Source organism: Takifugu rubripes, chromosome 20 (genome assembly GCF_901000725.2).
Source record: "Takifugu rubripes chromosome 20, fTakRub1.2, whole genome shotgun sequence".
NCBI classification, from domain to species: domain Eukaryota; kingdom Metazoa; phylum Chordata; class Actinopteri; order Tetraodontiformes; family Tetraodontidae; genus Takifugu; species Takifugu rubripes.
The window spans coordinates 2346805-2364874 of record NC_042304.1 but is presented as its reverse complement, the minus strand read 5'-3'; the positions used below and the strand labels follow the sequence as shown (position 1 = coordinate 2364874).

The following is an 18070-nucleotide window of genomic DNA, read 5'->3' as shown; positions in this document are numbered from 1 at the left end:
CTCAGGTCCAGTCCACCACCGCGCAGCATCTGTGCACGAACCTCCACGGATGTATAGAGCACGTATAGATTCCATCCAAGGGTCTTTTTAAAGACTGAATCTGCATCTTTCACTGCTCTAGTAATTCTCTAATTGTTCTCCTTTCTAATTCTGATAAAAAATGTCAAGTCAAACAGACTTTTCTAAAATAAAGACAAATGATCTTTTTCTACTTAATTTTATAATTGACATGTATTTAGCCTCCTGTTTAGTACTGGTGGACATCTAAGCAGGTGGTGTTTTCTTTGATGGGGGAGGACGGCGCTCTGCTTGGCTCATGCTGGCTAGAATGAGACCCCCTGCTGTGTGTCTGTGTCTGTGTCTGTGTATGTGTGTGGGTGGGTGTGTGTGGGTGGGTGGTTTTCTATGTTTAATACACCTCACACAGTCTTTACAGTTACTCCTGAAACACACGTGCACAACTGTGCGAGTTTCATTCCAGCCAAGCCTGGAAAATTGAATAATTGTTGTTGTTGTTTCTTCCCGTCTGTGTGCGTGTGTGTGTGTGGGGGGGGGGGGGGGACCAAGCCGGTTTGTCATATTTGGGACAGCAAAGGTGTGTTCTCGGTCACTCCTCAGCAGCCTTCTGAGCTGCTGTCTCCTGCCCCACTGCCCCTGTCAGAGCCCCAGAGCTCCCCTCCATCACGCAGTCAGTCATGGAGCCTGGCCGCTCTTTGATGAGGCTGCTTCAGAGGAGCTTTCATCCAGCATTGCTGCTCTGCTGCTGCTGCTGCTCTGCTGCTGCTGCTGCTCTGCTGCTGCTGCTACTACTGTTGCTGCTGCTCCTCCTGCTGTTATTGGTGCTGCTGTTGCTACTACTGTTGCTCCTCCTGCTGTTATTGGTGCTGCTGTTGCTACTACTGTTGCTCCTCCTGCTGTTATTGGTGCTGCTGTTGCTACTACTGTTGCTTCTGCTACTGTTGCTCCTCTTGCTGCTACTGTAGGAATCAAGTTTTATATTTAATAATCAACCTTCACTCAAGTCTGACCTGACTGTCACAGGCCTTTATTTCTTGTATTGTGTGTCTGTGTGCGCGCGCGCGCGCGTGTTCTTTTACTTTCGTTTTTTTTTTTTTTTTTTTTGTTATTTATGTACTTAAAATGTACCCAAATTCTATTTGAGTGTGTTTTGACGTTCCATTCAATAAAACACTAAATACTAAAAGTGTCTTTCTGTGAATGAAGTCTGATTTATCACAGGAAGCCATTGACACGCACACACTCGAACCCGCACGCACGCACACGCACGCACCTGGCCTGTGCTGTCCTGCAGCTCTGCCACTCTGGGAGTCTGTGTGGAGCCATGAGGAGCTCGGAGATGTGGCCACAGAGATCCAGGAGAGCAGCGAGGACCCGCAGCAGACCTGTGCGCTCTGGGACTCAGTCTGTGGGGATTATCGCACCATTTTTACTGCCACACGCACGTAAATGATCGGGAAGCCGAACAAACGCGCCAAAGGTAAGCTGCGCGTCACGAACACGTCCGATCTGAACGACCTGGACTCCGAAGTTTCTCCTCCGAGGATTAAGAGACATGACTAGAACACAATCTTTGCTCAGTTAAGATACAGTTTGCGTTCAACTTTGAGAGCTCGAAAACGGATCCAGACATTAAAACTGAATTATTTCAATGTAAGTGGCTTTCTGACTGGTCCTGTTGTGAGTTTGTGTTGTTCAAACTGGTCCGGCAGCTTGTGGTGGAGTTGTCAGTCACAGATGACTGTAGGCAGTTTATGAGCTGTGACATTATTTCTTTTTAACAGGCGGATTGAAACGCTGGTGCGTCCTGCTCCTCTGTCACAGAGTTGGAGGGTTTAACTGACGTGGGGGACTGTGGAGCATCCACACGGCTCCAGCAGAGTGGGTCGCAGGTCGTTTGAAGCAGATGTTAAAGCAGCATAATCAGCACATAATAAAGAAGAGATGCTTAAAGGAACTGGTCTAAAGGAACTGCGATGCTAGAGGGTCTTTAAGACAACAACAGGGCCTTTGGACTGCTTCCTGATCTGGCTGAAGCTGAGAAAACCAGCCTCAGTTATCCACATGTTGGTGTGGAGTGACCATTCGTTGTTTCCAGGCTCGGAAGAGTCTTCTTAGGGAGATGGTTCACTCTGGTGAAACGGGTTTGCTCCAGTCCCTCTGCTCACTGGCGACTGCAGCAGGAGGCTGACTGACTGCTTCACTCACTTTATTCTTACGCTTTCGTTTAGATGTCAGATTATGTCCCTCCGTTGCTCCCAACTCTTTAAAATTATGCAAAATTTCCCTCTTGGTTTCTGTTACAGTGATTTTGTAAAATTGGAAAAAGAGCTTTATTTCGCAAGCACATGTGTAGCATCTCGGCTCTATTGAGTCGTAAATCTGAACGGCTGAATCCAAATGTGTGTGGGTGAAAATATGGTCCTGTTTCAGTATTTCTTCACCTTGAACATGTTTGCATCCTTTACATCATTTACAGAATTCCTTCATTCGAGGTTTTGTGGTTTGGAATTTCCCTCAATGGCAAATGATTGACACAAAATTTTTGATTTTATTTTATTTTGTTGAACAGTTGGCTCAGATTTCTCTTCATCTTACACATGAAACACACACACACACACACAGGTATATAATTGTATGTTTGTCTCCTAAAGAAGGAAACACCTGGTGGAGGCCAGAAGCGCTGACACCCCAGCATCACCTGAGGAGGTGGAAGGTGAGCATGAGACACGTCACTGATGGGCTTTCATTAATGGACACTGTGATAAATGCAGCTAGCACTAAAACACTTTTATCTATATACTCATGTGGCTAATTTTACACTGCCTGAAGACACAACCCTTGATTTGAAGATGACAATATGACGAACGTGCACACGTGTAATTAGCTGTGTCGGCCCAGGTATAGAACAAAAAGGAAGTCCCTGGAACAGCCAAGAGATTTCCAGGATCCTTCCTGCTCCTCCTGGTGAACGCTGAGGAATCCCCCTGACGTTAGCTGTTATATATATGAATAATTAAACGTACCTGTGCAGGGGGGGCTCTCATGTTCAGTAAGTAATTAAAGGGTGGTGGAGACGTTGGTAGCAGGTTTCCCTCACATAGACTGATACAGTGAGGAGACCTCGTCCATCAGCTTACAGACTGCCGGCTGAAGTGTGTTTTGTCTAAGATGGATTTGAAACAGATGTTAAATAGCCCGGAGATTAAATCAGTCAGCCACACATACCATAATAATCTGTACCATATTCATTGCTATGAAACAAAGAGTGATGGTTCTATTAGTTTCTACTCTGGCTGGGGATCAAAGCTCCCAGTTTTTATTGAGCTGCTCCACTTTTACAGTTAAGATTTATTATGTTTTTACCGATCTTTCAGGTGATGCTGTGGGTGCTAGCATCACTGCTAACACTGGTGGAATATGTGTTTTCTGAGGAGGACAGTAAAGAGTCAGACCCCCAGCAGCCCCCCTGGTCTCCTACTGAGGACAGCAACACCCACACCCCCTGGCATAAAGTTGTTGGTAACTCCATCCATCTATCCATGCATCCATCCATCCGTCTATCTATATCTATCTATCTATCTATCTATCTATCTATCTATCTATCTATCTATCTATCTATCTATCTATCTATCTATCTATCTATCTATCTATCTATCTATCATGTAACAGAGCTGCACAAAACAGTCTAAGCTGATGAAGGAAATGAGAAAAACAGAAATGCAAAGCTGAATAAAAAGCGGAAAGTTGGTGTTTTCACCTCCGTTGCTCTGAAGTAAAAGCTGTGTTGTGACCTTCACAACTTTAGAACATAACTAGTGAAATGGAGACTACTTGAGTGGAATCAAAGTGTCACATGATCTGTCTGGGTATAAAAACCTTTTTTGAAAGGCCCCAGGGATTGAAACAGCATTAGCTAGGTCCCCACCAAGAGTTCTCACACAGAAGAATATATCCAAAGCTCTGGTGGTCTCCAGAGCACCATCACACCCATCTCAATAACCAGGACCAATCATCATGGTACGAGAACAAACCAGGCCAGGAGAGACACCCAGCAGAACTCACCAGGGAAGGAGGGCATGAGCCAAAGGCAGCTAAAAGCCCCAAGGGAGCCCTGGAGGAGCTGCAGAGTTCCACAGCAGAGTTTGGAGTATCTGTTCATTGGGCCACTCCACAGAGCTTTATGGAGGAGTCGCCAGAAAGAAGCCAGTCCTTCTCATGAGGATGTCACTAGGAAGAGCCTGATTGGAGGAAGGCACTCTCGTCACATGAGACTACAGCGGAAACACACCTCCTACGAAGAACGTGGCGGCAGGGATGTTCTTCAGCAGCAGGGACTGGGAAGCTGGTCTGAAGGGATGGATGGTGCTAAAAACAGGAACATTCCCGAGCAAAACCTGTTTGTGCCTGAAACTGGGACAAAGGTCCACCTTCCAGCTCAGCCTGACCCTCAGGAACAACCACGTCGAAGAATCTGCAGCAGGATTGCTCTTCCCAGTGGAACCATCCAAATGAAAGCATCTGGACCAGCTTGTGAACATTCCAGCCTGTGAAGCAACAGACAGAAATGCTGAGGAGGCTGAACACTTTTGCAAGTCCCCAAATGTCAAATGTTTAACGAGCAATGTGTCATTGAATTTGAGGTATTCTGTATAAACTACTGGTTAGATAGATTTTAGATACAATTTGTGGTTATCATCATCACAATCACCACCTTCATCATCATCATCATCACCACCATCATCATCATCACCATCATCATCACCGCCACCATCATTACCACCATCATCATCACCACCATCATCATCGCCACCACCATCATCATCACTATTATCATCACCATCATCATCATCACCCCCATAATCACCATCAGCACCACCATCATCATCACTATTATCATCAACACCATCATCACCACCATCATCACCTCATAATCACCATCATCATCACCCCTATAATCACCATTATCACCACCACCATCATCACTATCATCATCACCACCATCATCACTATTATCATCACCACCATCATCATCATCACTATTATCATCACTACCATCATCATCATTACCCCCATAATCACCATCATCACCACCATCATCACTATCATCATCACCACCATCATCATCATCATCATCACCACCATCATCATCATCATCACTATTATCATCATTACCCCCATAAACACCATCATCACCACCCCTATAGTCACCATTATCACCACCACCATCATCACTATTATCATCACCACCATCATCATCATCATCATCATCACCATCATCACTATTATCATCACCACCATCATCATCATTACCCCCATAATCATCATCACCATCACAGGGTCTAATTTTTGCTTCATTGGATCACTGATTGGATCACTGATTTACACTGATTTAATACATGATCCATAAGACCCATTTAGCTCAAGTCTCAAGTATCTGTATCATCTTTACTATATTTCCTCCAGCAGCTTCTATCTGGACAGAAGAGTCAAAATGATCCATTTAAACAGATTCATGAATAATGTGACCTATCAGAGATACAGAAAACACAAATGGAGCTGCGCTCATAGCAAAAGAAACACAGTCATGTGGTCAAGTCCTCTCACATGTCGACTTTATACCATGAGAACAGCCCATTGTAAGAAGTAAACAAAAGCTTATAACCAAACATTAATAACAAAAGTTACAAATGGTGATGTCATAGAGGCTCATCCTTCAGAGCGCTGATGTCGTGGAGGTTCAGTGTTTGTGACTGGAAGCAGCACAGCTATAGCGCTAAGACATAGTAGCAACCATCATCACTCAGCTCACCCTGTAGAACCGACCTGATAACTGGATGAACAAATAAATATATGTAAATAAATGTGCTAAGGTCACACAAATGGACTTTTCTGTTGTTGAATAAAACTGTTCCTGAGTGTGGTGGTCAGGGCCTCATGCTGGGCAGGGCCCTGAGGACCAGACGGCAGTAGCTGGAACAGTCTGAGGGTCATCTGTTTTGATCCATCTGGACTTGTTCCTGCAGTTCAGAGCTCCTCCATGGAGGGCAGATCCGCTCTGCTGATGTTCTGGGCAGACCCCCTGTTATACTCCTGATAGAAGTTGAGGTGTCTCCTCTCTCCATTGGTGTGATGGGTCCAGGTGAGGTCCTCAGTGATGTGAAACCTGAGGAACCTGAACCTGAAACTCTTCCCACTGGGACTCCACCCTCCTGTAATCCACATGTTCCTGATGTAACTGGACGCTACTCTGTTCCAGTTGGGCCTCTTGGCAACGTTTGCTACTGCCTCCTGATGGCGCTGTTCATATCTCAGCAGGGTTTTCCTCGTGTTGGTTTAAACTATTGTGTGAACATGACAACCTTCAGGTGTGATTTATACCACAGAAAACTTGTGTTTCATATTTAAGTTGAAATTGTCATTATAGGGGCAATGAAACGGTTTTCCTGGTTCACCTCTCAGAACATCCAAATGTTGTTTAAACAGGGCCAAATTCATTCACATGCAGGAATATTTGTATAATTATATGTATCAAGCCCACAATGCATGTTTTGACATGGCTGAATATAGTCTGAGAGGGTCTTGTCATCGTTGCCTTGGGAAATACGCATTCTTTTCATAATCTCAAAGCATGGACTGACATGCACCTACACAACTTTAAATTAGTATTCCAGAACTTTGCTCCCAGGATAATGATAATTGCACAGGACATTTAGATGAAGTGCAGCAGAACACGACACCCTGACAGGGAGGTAAAGATTCTACTGGGGGGCTGTTTACAGGCAGACATAAAAGTAAGCTTGCCAGTGACAATCAGGAGAGAGAGCATTAGAGCATGAAAGGAGATGTTTTATTCTGGTGGGTTTGACTTGACTTCTGTCACGTAGAATGTTGGGAAGGAGCCGTGATGGCCATCTCAGAAGTGAGGCATTGGTTTGCTCCTTGAAATGGGAGCAAACCAGAAGAAAAATAGAGAGTGGATGAAAAACTTCTAAACCAGGGACACGTGTCAGGATGGCGACAGGAACTCAGGCTGAAAGGATCACACTTGGATCAAGTCAACCTGGTTGTGATTTGAGTGGACGAAGTGATCTTAGTCTTTCTGAACATTTCCTGTTCCTCTATCCAGCGCACGTGTTTACATGTATCTAATAAAGAGCTGGGTCAAATTATGTTGTCAAGATATACAGGACTAGTTATTTTGTTTATTAGAACTTCCAAAATGTTAAAAAGCTATAATACGCAACTCCAAATTGATCCACATCCCAAGTAGAAGCTCCCCTTTTGATTTGAGCTTGAACTTGATCAGCTAGTTCTCACTGGGTCCAGGCCAGCAGCAGCTAACATGAGGCGTTCGGGACGGCTGTTTGTTTCAGTTTTTTAAGCCGTGTTCCAACTTTACTTAGCCGGCGCTGCTGGTAACAGTGTATAGTAACTGTGTATTAATAATAATAACAGGCTAATAAACAACCCTTGTTCTCACTTGACTGTTCCTGTCAGCAAATCTAAAATAACTTTCTATGTATTGATGTATTGCGGCTCATCAGCACTTTATTTTTTGCAGAATATTGGCCACTGGTGCAAGAAGAGGAAGTTCAGAGCAGATGGCAGCGCGCCGCTCATGATGCGGCTTCAACCAAAACATGGAAGCGGAAGCGTCAGAGGAGCAGGAGCAGCCGTGACTGCCACCTGGAGAGAAGACAGATGCGTGTGCGTGATCTCGGTCTGGGATACGACTCCGATGAGATAATCTTGTTTAAGTACTGTGTTGGCACATGCCTGAGCTCACGCAAAAACTATGACCTGGCTCTCAAGGCTCTGATGGACAACAGGAGTATCTCCAGTAAGAAAGTCAGTGGTCAGCCCTGCTGTCGGCCTGTCCGGTATGAAGCTGTGTCCTTCATGGACGCTCAAACTACATGGCAAACAATTAAATGGCTGTCGGCGTCCAACTGTAGCTGTGTGGGATGATGATCAGTCAGGACCACACACACATGCAGGAACACAAGAGCCTTGTGGCCTGGCCCCATGTAGAGGTGGTCAAGACCCTGACTGTTGTGTTGTTCCTGACGTTAGTAGAGATATTCCAGCATGGCAGCAGCAGGTAAACTGGAAGTCTCCCACAGGTCTGTGTCATTGGTGGTTTGTTTAAATGGTCCTAACAGTGAACACAGTGGAGAAAGTTCTGTTCCAGTCATAATGGATCCTGGGCTGCCCTTCCTTCAGCTTATTGAAGGTTCCCAGGAACTCCAGGAGCTAAATACTAAGTTCAGCATGATCATTTCTGCAAAGGGATTGAATGTTTTCTGTGTTAAATTCTAACTAATCAGAAACCTGAGTCAAAATTAGTTAAGCAAATGTGGAAATATCAATACAGACAATACAGACGGGCGACAACCTCCAGCATTAAACTGGTGCACAATCCTGAGGCCTTAGAGCTAAAGGTCAATCACGCCTTTTAATCTCATTTGAATTTCACTCTCGTTTTATATGAGATGAATGTGAAAGTTCAGATTTACAGTCTGAGGCATTCCTTGCACCTAAGGTGTAAACTACAGGTTGTTTAACAAAATAAACAAAGAGTAGTTGGAAAGTTTAATTCACATAGCAGTTCAAGCAATAGTTTGTTTTTTGCGTCAACATTTTCTGTCCAACCATGTTAACACATTATTTATCAGATGCAAAATGCCAAAATTCACTACAGTTTGAACGTGTAACAACAAAATGGGACAATTCCACATTTGTTTGTATAGTTTGTCATTTTGAAGTTCTTGCCAGTAATCACTAGGGTCTTGTTTACCTCTCTGTTGTCATAGTTACTCTGTTGCATCGTGTCATTTTGGTTGATGTTTTTAAAGCTGGATGGTTTATTTTGGGACTTTGAGTGCTTTATCATTGTTGGGCTGAGCATGCTCCAAAACCTGTAAATATTATTTAATATTAAAGTGTTTTTTTATATATATAAATCTGCCAAACATGATGTGCTCTAATATGTGCTCATGGATAAGAATTCGGACCCATCTGGACAGGATAATTTACCATTTAACCACTGTTGGTGTCAGTGAGGTCAGGTGAGGACAGTCACGTTCTCTCTGCTCAACTTGACCTCCATCCATGGCAGGAGGAACAGGGGACGAGCCTGATGGATTTACAGTGTTGTCATTCTCGGTTTAAAAAAGGAAATTCTCATGATTTTACACATTCTGCATTAACTAAGAAATGTCACAAATGTCATTTCAAGTTTCGGTCATATAAACTAACATAGCAGTTTTACTTTGTGGACTAATTATCTCCATGTGGTTTCCGATATTTGAATGATTTAAAGCAGGTTATAGCAGCGTCAGAGAACAAAACTTGTCACCATCCTCGAAGAACAGTCCAGATTACAGACAGATTACAGACAGGGGCCAGGTCGTGGGTGCAGCGTCCTAAGCACAGACGCCCAGACTTCCCTCTCCCCAGACACTTCCTCCAGCTTCCGAGGCGCCCCCGGTAGTCTCTCCAACGTGTCCTGGGACTGTCTCTGTGCCTCCTCCTCCAATGAATAAGCTTCTCACCCTCTCTAAGGGAGCGCCCAGCCACCCTGCAGAGGAAACTCATTTATGACGCTTGTATCCGCAATCTTGTCCTTTCAGTCATTCCCGAAGTTCCTGACCATGAGAGCTGGAGCATAGATTGACCAGTAAATGGAGAGCTTCACCTTTCAACAAAGTTCTCTCTTAGTGGTCCAGTACACCGACTGCATAACTGCAGAGGCTGCACTGATCCGCCCGTCAGTCTCATCTTTCCCTCACTCATGAACAAGACCCTGAGATACTTGAACTCCTCCATCTGAGGCAGGATTTCTCCACCAACCTGGGGCAGACAAACCACCCTTTTCTGGTCAAGACCCATGGCCTTGAATTTGGAGGTACTAATTCTCATCCCAGCTGCTTCGCACTCGGCAGCAACCCACCCCAGTACATGCTGGAGGTCCCGGTTTGATAAAGCCAACAGAACAACATCACCTGCAAAAAGCAGAGATGAAATCTAGTGGTTTCCAAGCTGGACTCCCTTCAGCCCTGGCTATGCCTAGAAATTCTGTCCATAAAGATTATGAACAGAACCGGTGACAAAGGACAGCCCTGCCGGAGTCCAATATATACTGGAAACAGGTCTGACTTACTGCCAGTTATGTGAACCAAGCCCCTGCTCCGGTTGTACAGAGACCAAATAGCCCTTATCAGAGGGCCACGTACCCATACTATACCATATGGAGTCCCCTCCCACGGGATACCCCAAGGGAAATGGTCAAATGCCTTTTCCAGATCAACAAAACACATGTTGACTGATTGGGCTCTACACCCTCCACGGAGCTGGTCCAGTGTTCCGCGGCTGGGACGAAAACCACATTGACTGAGGAGCTTGTTGAAGTATTGCTTCTACTGTCCAACAATAATATCCCCAGTTGAGGTCAGAAGCTCCCCACCCCCACTCTAGACAGTGTTGCCAGAGCACTGCTTCCCCCTCCTATGGACCGATGGTTTGTCAGAATTTATTGGCTTTCCTGAACTCCTCCCAGGCTTGAGTTTTTGCCTCCAGGACAGCCCAAGCTGCAGCCAGCATAGACCTTCTTCAGCTCCACAGCATCCCTTACTTCCAGTGTTCACCACCAAGTCAGGGGCCTTCCCCCACAACTGGCACCTGTGACCTTGCGTCCACAGCTCAAAGCTGCCGCGTCAATAATGGAGGCAGAGAACATGATCCACTTTGAATCAATGTCCCTAGCCTCTGTGGAATCTGATAGAAGCTCTTCCGGATGTGGGAGTTGAAGACCTCCCTGATGGAGGCCTCAGCCAGATGTTCCCAACAGACCCTCACAAAACGTTTGGGTCTGCCAGGCCTGTCCAACTTCCTCCCTCTCCAATGAATCAAACTCACCACCAGGTGGAGATCGGTTGGCGGCTCAGCCTCTCTCTTTACTCAAGTATCTAAAACATGTGTCCGGAGGTCAGATGAGATGACAACAAGATCGACACCTTTATGGACACCCTTATGCTTAAATGACTGTGTTTCTTATGGATAGGGTTAACACAAAATTGATAATAAATTTGCTGGAAAACACTGGAATTACAGTATGTTTTGGTTTTGTTTGTCTTAAAATAAATCTGGCATCTATATTTGCCCTGTGTGATTAATAATATTGTCTCTCATTGCAGGTTTATATTTCTGGCCCAAAAATCTGGTGTCCAGAAAACTGTTGCACATGTCTGACAAGTAATGAGCCCATATTTCCGATGCATGAGATGCCTACATTTAAATTGAGCTATTCATATATTTACTTAAACCTTAAAGTGAATATTAAGAAGTAAAAGGAGGAGACCTGTTTCTTTGTAGAAAACACATTACAATTCCTTGTAAACTTGAGATGCCAAAATCCCATCAAATAATAATCATACTGTGAATACTTGCTGGTACTTAAATCTAAGTACCACTAAGTACTCACAGCAGTCAGTAATTTTTTCTGCTTATTCTGTGTTTGTTAAAAATGTTACTGAATTCCGTTGTGTCGTTACAATCAAACTCGCGTTTCGCCCGTTTTGGCCCTTGAGACTCGCCGTACTGTTGTGCATCGTTTAGCGCCAACTTCAGAATCAGCCGCAGGAAGTAACTTACGTAAAAACAAGCTCTGTGAGTTGAGTATAGAAACGTTAAAGGAACTGTTCCACTAGTTTACAGCTTTATATTAACATAGAAGCCATAAATCAGGATTTTACCGCAGCACCAGTCTGGAAATGAAGCTGGACTCGACAGCTGCTGTTTCAGGGTAACAAGGACGCAACAACATGGTGAGCGAGCAATTATTCCAGACATTTACTGACATGTCACTGATTTCAGGTTTTTATCCTGATTCTTTGCTAAATTTACTCGTTTAAACCACACAGAGAAGAAGTTTGGCCCCGAGTCAGGTCGCGAAAAGGAAGCTGAGTGGAGGTTCGGGTCAAGATGAAGGCTGGACCGCCAGAAGAGTCAGTAGGCTGCAGGTTTCCATGGATACATCATAGTTATACTTTTCACTCATCAAGCTGAAGTGTAGCCATTAGTATTTAATAAAGAATCAGCAATTACGTTCTCCAAACCTAAAGAAGTGTCTGTATTTCATCCCCATAATTGTGTCTGCAGGTTATAGAATTCTAAATCGATTCGGTGAAAATGAGATTAAAGTGATTAAGGGTGTTGTCCCTTTTTTCCACAGGAGAAGAGGCAGAAAAGCAGCGAGGACTCCCGCAACATCCATATTTCTCCCTTCAGAGAGCCGCTCACACAGCTCAACAACCGTCCGGAATATTTGGACAGTGACAAACATGTAAGATTTAAATAGGCCCCTTTGTTAATACACTGGTGGTAGAAAGGGGGTGTGTGTGTGTGTGTGTTTGTCTGATTGTGATTGTGATTCAGATAAATGTCCTGCCCAGCGGACGTCCACACAACCCGTCTTGACTCACTATATTCCTCTTAATGTTTGTCACTCACTCTTCCTCCCCACAGGAGGCTTTTATCCGGAGTATCCTGTCCAAGCCCTTTAAAGTTCCCATTCCAAATTACACAGGTAACAGTTTTTAATGACTCCTTACATGTCCGAAGCCACGAAGACCATTTTCCACTGCTGTCTCGACTCCACAGGCGCTCTGGGAGTGAGGGCCCTCGGTCTGAAGCGAGCGGGAGTGAGGAAAGCGCTCCATGATCCATTTGCAGACGACGCCTTGGTTCTTTACGAGCCCCCAACTTTGAGTGCTCACGAGCTGATCAAAGCTGACAAGTAGGTTCTTTTTGAGGTTTGTCTGGTGAACGCTTCACGCTCCCAGCATGCACAGAGCTGGACTCTGAGGTTTACTGCCCTGTCTTATTTACCGTCAAGGGCTAATCCTTCTGTGTTTGAGTTTTGATGCCTCATAAGTGATTCTTTCCTCTGACCAGGGAAAAAGTACCTGTGCACGTTGTGGTGGATCCTGTTCTAGGAAAGGTGCTCAGACCTCACCAGCGAGAGGTATTCCACATCTGTTTTTCAAACCTTTACTGCTATTTCACATGAACCGAGGGCAGAATAATGGCGAAACCGTGACAAAAGGCCAATCCAGCATGTAGATCTGCTCATATTTGCGGTGCTTTGCGTCCGCTTGATGCTTCTTTACCTTCCTCAGGGTGTGAAGTTCTTGTGGGAGTGTGTCACAGGCCGAAGGATCCCAGGCTCGTACGGATGCATCATGGCAGATGAGATGGGCCTGGGAAAGACTCTGCAGTGCATCACCCTCATCTGGACCCTGCTGCGCCAAAGCCCGGACTTTAAGCCCGAGATAGACAAAGTGATTGTGGTCTCACCTTCCAGTCTGGTTCGCAACTGGTCCAATGAAGTCCAGAAATGGCTCGGAGGACGAGTCACCCCACTAGCCATCGATGGAGGCTCAAAGGATGACATCGACAGACAACTAGGTTCTTTTACCTTGCGCTCAGCTTATTACAGATGTTATTATTGTAATAAGGACTATGAATATTTGATAATGGAGGCCAGTGTTGTTCTATTTCATGTTTCCTTCCTTTAACTCTTAGTGAACTTCATATCTCAATATGGTCTGAGAGTGCCAAGCCCAATCCTGATCATCTCTTATGAGACATTTAGACTCCACGCTGCAGTGCTGCATAAGGGCAAAGTCGGACTCGTCATCTGTGATGAGGTATTTCATCAAGTCTAGTTTTTAATCGCGTCACACATGCCGGCGCTCAAGGATTACTGGTAATAGGGTGATGTGATGTTTAGGGCCATCGGCTGAAGAACTCTGACAACCAGACCTACCAGGCTCTAAACGCGATGGCAGCCCAGAGGAGAGTGCTGATATCAGGCACGCCGATCCAGAACGACCTGCTGGAGTACTTCAGCTTGGTCCATTTTGTCAACGCTGGGATCCTTGGTTAGCAGCCCGACACACAGAACACATGAACAGTGGTAAATTCCTCCCCAGGTTGTTCTGATCCCTTCTGGTTTGATTTCAGGCACAGCCCAGGAATTCAAAAAGCGTTTTGAACTGCCTATCCTCAAAGGTCGAGACGCAGACGCGAACGAGAAGGACAGACAGGCTGGGGAGGAGAAACTGACAGAGCTGATCAGTGTCGTCAACAGGTGGCTATAGCGTTGTTGCTGTTCCATCAATGATGCCACCTCACATTAACAACAACGCTTGTTGGTAATGTCGCTGTTGGTTTCGTGTTTCTGCTAACGCCTACCAATGATGTGCGTCTTGTAGATGTTTGATCAGGAGAACATCTGACATCTTGTCAAAGTATCTTCCTGTGAAGATCGAACAGGTCGTGTGCTGTCGGTAAGTTCATGAAATATCTACCTGATGTTTGAGAGCTCAAGTTAGGTGTACAGCTCCTTAAGTAGAAATTTGAATGAAGCCCTTTGACTGCTGATGTCACATTATGTTGTGCAGCTAGAAAGGCGTTTATTTAAAGTCGTAGAAAGCGAAACGTAACAATCACGGCTTTCAAATGTCTCACTTCAGGTTGACGCCGCTGCAGAAGGAGCTGTACCAACGCTTCCTGCGCCAGGCCGAACCCTTGGACTCTTTGGAAGAGGGAGGCAAAATGAATGTTTCCACCCTGTCTTCCATCACATCCCTCAAGAAACTGTGTAACCGTACGTACATGTGTTACTTTTTCAGGCTTCCTGCCGATGAGACACCAGTGCTGTTCTCTGCTAATGTTGCACTGCTCCCGTGTGACACCAGTCCACGTCTCCATGCCTTTCCTGGACAACCATTAACTGCTGCTTGTGTTGCAGACCCAGCTCTCATCTATGACAAATGTGTAGAGGGAGCCGAGGGCTTCCAGGGGGCTTTGGATCTGTTTCCTCCTGGTTACTGCACCAAAGCTGTGGAGCCTCACTTGTCTGGTAAGACGGCGATAAGGTTTAGCAGCAACAGTGAGGGTGGCTGACGGGTGATATTACTGTGGTGCCCATGGCTTCTGGAGACCTGGATCAAGACTCGTTTCCTATAAGTTAGGGTATAAAGATTTAAAGTTATGTTTTGGACCTGTTTCAGGAAAAATGTTGGTGCTCGACTACATTCTGGCGATCACAAAGACCACAACGGACGATAAGGTGGTGCTCGTCTCCAACTACACTCAAACGCTGGACCTGTTTGAAAAGCTGTGCAGATCCAGAAGGTGTTTGCTAGGAATCCACAGGTAGTCATTGTGTCATCATTATAGGGGAATGTCAACACTTCACTGGTCTTTCACAGGTACCAGTATGTCAGACTGGATGGAACAATGTCCATTAAGAAAAGAGCCAAAATCGTGGAACGATTCAACAGCCCCTCTGTGAGTAGAAAAGGGCTTCAGCAGATGACTGAAAAGCTGCTAAATGACTGTTAAATGTGTCTGTTTCCCAGAATCCAGAATTCATCTTCATGCTAAGCAGCAAAGCCGGTGGATGTGGGCTAAATCTGATTGGTGCTAATCGCCTGGTGATGTTTGACCCCGACTGGAACCCAGCTAATGATGAACAGGCCATGGCCCGTGTGTGGAGAGATGGACAGAGGAAGACGTGCTACATCTACAGGCTGCTCGCTGTCCGTTTAACAGAAAATAGGCCCTCACACATGCGTTGAAAAACGCGCTGGAACATTAGAACCGAATGACCTTGCTGCTTCACCTTGAAGGGCGTTTTGGAGGATGTCTGAGTTTGATGTGTGTCTGTGTGTTGGCAGACGGGGACAATTGAAGAGAAGATCCTGCAGAGACAGGCCCACAAGAAAGCCCTGAGCAGCTGCGTGGTGGATGAAGAGCAGAACGTGGAGCGCCATTTCTCTCTGGGGGAACTCCGAGAGCTCTTCAGTCTCAACGAGGACACCGTCAGTGACACCCATGACAAGTAAGAAGGTCTCTCTAGTCCAGACGTACAAAGGGGAGGGGGGTCGCTGGTGCACCGAGCTGATGAGTTGCTGGAACGTGTACGTCTCCATCGGTACCGTCCCGTTGTTGGGCTGCTCAGTGGAGGCTGAGAATGAAACCTTCCCCTCGGTAGACTGGGTTAAGTGTGTGTGTCTCCCTCGGGTGTTGTTTAGTGCTCACACAGTTACACTCACACAGTTACATTCAGTTACACTCACACAGTTACACTCACACAGTTACATTCAGTTACACTCACACAGTTACACTCACACAGTTACATTCAGTTACACTCACACAGTTACACTCACACAGTTACATTCTCATCAGTTACACTCACACAGTTACATTCTCATCAGTTACACTCACACAGTTACATTCAGTTACACTCACACAGTTACATTATCATCAGTTACACTCACACAGTTACATTCAGTTACACTCACACAGTTACATTCAGTTACACTCACACAGTTACATTCTCATCAGTTACACCCACACAGTTATACTTACAGATACACTCACAGTTACGCTCATAGTTACACACGCAGTTACACTCAGTTGCGCTCCCACAGTTACACTCACAGATACACTCACAGTTACACACACACACAGTTATGCCCACACAATTACCGGTACACTCACAATTACACTCACATTTACACTCACAATTACACCCACACAGTTATACTTACAGATACACTCACAGTTACGCTCATAGTTACACACACAGTTACACTCACACGGTTACAAGCAGTTACACTCACACACTTAGACTCACACAGATACACCCACACAGTTACACACTCACAGTTATTTTACTATGTGCTTTAAATTAATGCTTTTATTTCTCCATATCAGTGTTTGTGCATTTCAACGTGTCTCAAAACTGTCACTGCACAAGGCAGGAACATCAGCAGAAAGCTTCTTTCAGTCTTTCTGCCAGAATTGCAGGTCTTTGTTCCTGGCTTTTCTGTAGCTGCGTTCTTCAGTGAATAAACGTCCAAAATGAACTTCTGCTGTTTTTGAAATGTCCTCTGAACAAGCTGAACAAGAAACCTGAGACTGATGGAGCAGTGATGATGATGATGATGATGATGCAGTGATGATGATGATGGTGGTGGTGATGATAATGATGGTTCAATATGAAGATAATTGAGGGTGCATTGATAGTGATGATGATGATGCTCTTGCTTCACACTTACGTTCATTAACCGTCCTCTCTGGCTCCCCCTTGTGGTCCTGTAAGGTTTCGCTGTCGCCGCTGTGTGAATGGAAGAGAGGCTCGACCTCCTGCTGAAGATGCTGACTGCACAAGTGACCTTTCACAGTGGAACCACTGCTTTGACAAGAAGGGTCTGAGGGACCAGGTGCTGAAATCATGCTGGGATGCTGCCGTGTCCTTTGTCTTCCACCAGCGCTCTCATGAGGAGCAGAAGGGGGTTGTCTAGTGTCTCATCCTGTACATATTCATATTTATTGACTGATTTTTTTTTTCTGAACTTTTATTTGTCAAAGATGAAAAAATAAAGAAAAATTGAGTGATTATGATTACACACAGTTTCTGTCCTCCTTTGCTGTATTCTTGTGGGACGTGGCGCACTAATAATTCATTGTACCAGTACTTGTCAAACTTTAGAATTAACCCATCACAGCAAATACTCCCCCCACAAATTCTAATCATAAGATGCTTTGGAAAAAATGCTATAATTGGACAAAAAAAGATTTTAAAAAAACACCCACTGGAATAAAAAAAATCATTTGTTCCGTATTCCATTTTACAGTGTTTAAAAAGTTAACTGTGATCAAAATCCTGAGGGGCAATCACTGCAATCAAGCCTAAAAATGTACCCTTTCCCTTCTCTATTTCCCTTTAATTTAAACTTACCCTAAATCTTTTTCAAATATAAATTCAGCATAATTTAATACACAACAAAAGCACAATCTGCTTTGCTGTATAGTAGGTTATATAGATAAAATGGGGCCAATGTTGTTATAGTTCATACAGTTATTGGCATAATTCACACTAAATAATCTACAATATTATAATATCAACAATAAATATGGTGGGATGTTTGAGATCTCTAAAAAATACGAATTGAAGTTGAAATAATGAAAGGCA

At 44.8% G+C, this 18070-nt stretch overlaps 2 protein-coding genes across 4 annotated transcripts; both read left to right on the top strand.

The window, feature by feature from the left end:
- Positions 1–1314: 1314 nt before the first annotated feature.
- On the top strand, positions 1315–8984 carry artn (artemin). 2 transcript variants are annotated; one of them, XM_029828268.1, is made up of 4 exons: positions 1315–1498; positions 2676–2734; positions 3396–3540; positions 7583–8984. In XM_029828268.1, exons 1-4 carry the CDS (start codon positions 1468–1470, stop codon positions 7987–7989), a joined length of 642 nt encoding a protein of 213 aa, XP_029684128.1. In that variant the 5' UTR covers positions 1315–1467; the 3' UTR covers positions 7990–8984. The 2 variants fall into 2 exon arrangements, with proteins under 2 accessions (XP_029684128.1, XP_029684127.1); XM_029828267.1 differs by having other exon boundaries at positions 2673–2734.
- Positions 8985–11619: 2635 nt separating this feature from the next.
- rad54l (RAD54 like) lies at positions 11620–17508 on the top strand. 2 transcript variants are annotated; one of them, XM_011614428.2, is made up of 18 exons: positions 11620–11846; positions 11943–12026; positions 12254–12364; positions 12547–12607; positions 12682–12817; positions 12976–13045; positions 13200–13488; positions 13606–13730; positions 13814–13964; positions 14047–14173; positions 14298–14372; positions 14559–14692; positions 14837–14947; positions 15099–15222; positions 15300–15378; positions 15450–15629; positions 15768–15931; positions 17198–17508. In XM_011614428.2, the coding sequence occupies exons 1-18, from the start codon at positions 11844–11846 to the stop codon at positions 17397–17399; spliced, it is 2226 nt and encodes a 741-aa protein (XP_011612730.2). In that variant the 5' UTR covers positions 11620–11843; the 3' UTR covers positions 17400–17508. The 2 variants fall into 2 exon arrangements, with proteins under 2 accessions (XP_011612730.2, XP_011612729.2); XM_011614427.2 differs by having other exon boundaries at positions 11943–12041.
- Positions 17509–18070: the final 562 nt, after the last annotated feature.

What these genes read in the sequence shown, in the direction of transcription:
- artn (XM_029828267.1), top strand. Translation starts at nt 1,468, where the DNA reads ATGATCGGGAAGCCGAACAAACGCGCCAAAG. An exon ending in GCCGAACAAACGCGCCAAAG is followed by an intron (nt 1,499 to 2,672) that starts GTAAGCTGCGCG and finishes TGTCTCCTAAAG; the next exon opens with AAGGAAACACCTGGTGGAGG. An exon ending in ATCACCTGAGGAGGTGGAAG is followed by an intron (nt 2,735 to 3,395) that starts GTGAGCATGAGA and finishes CCGATCTTTCAG; the next exon opens with GTGATGCTGTGGGTGCTAGC.
- rad54l (XM_011614427.2), top strand. An exon ending in CTGATCAGTGTCGTCAACAG is followed by an intron (nt 14,174 to 14,297) that starts GTGGCTATAGCG and finishes TGCGTCTTGTAG; the next exon opens with ATGTTTGATCAGGAGAACAT. An exon ending in CCTCAAGAAACTGTGTAACC is followed by an intron (nt 14,693 to 14,836) that starts GTACGTACATGT and finishes CTTGTGTTGCAG; the next exon opens with ACCCAGCTCTCATCTATGAC.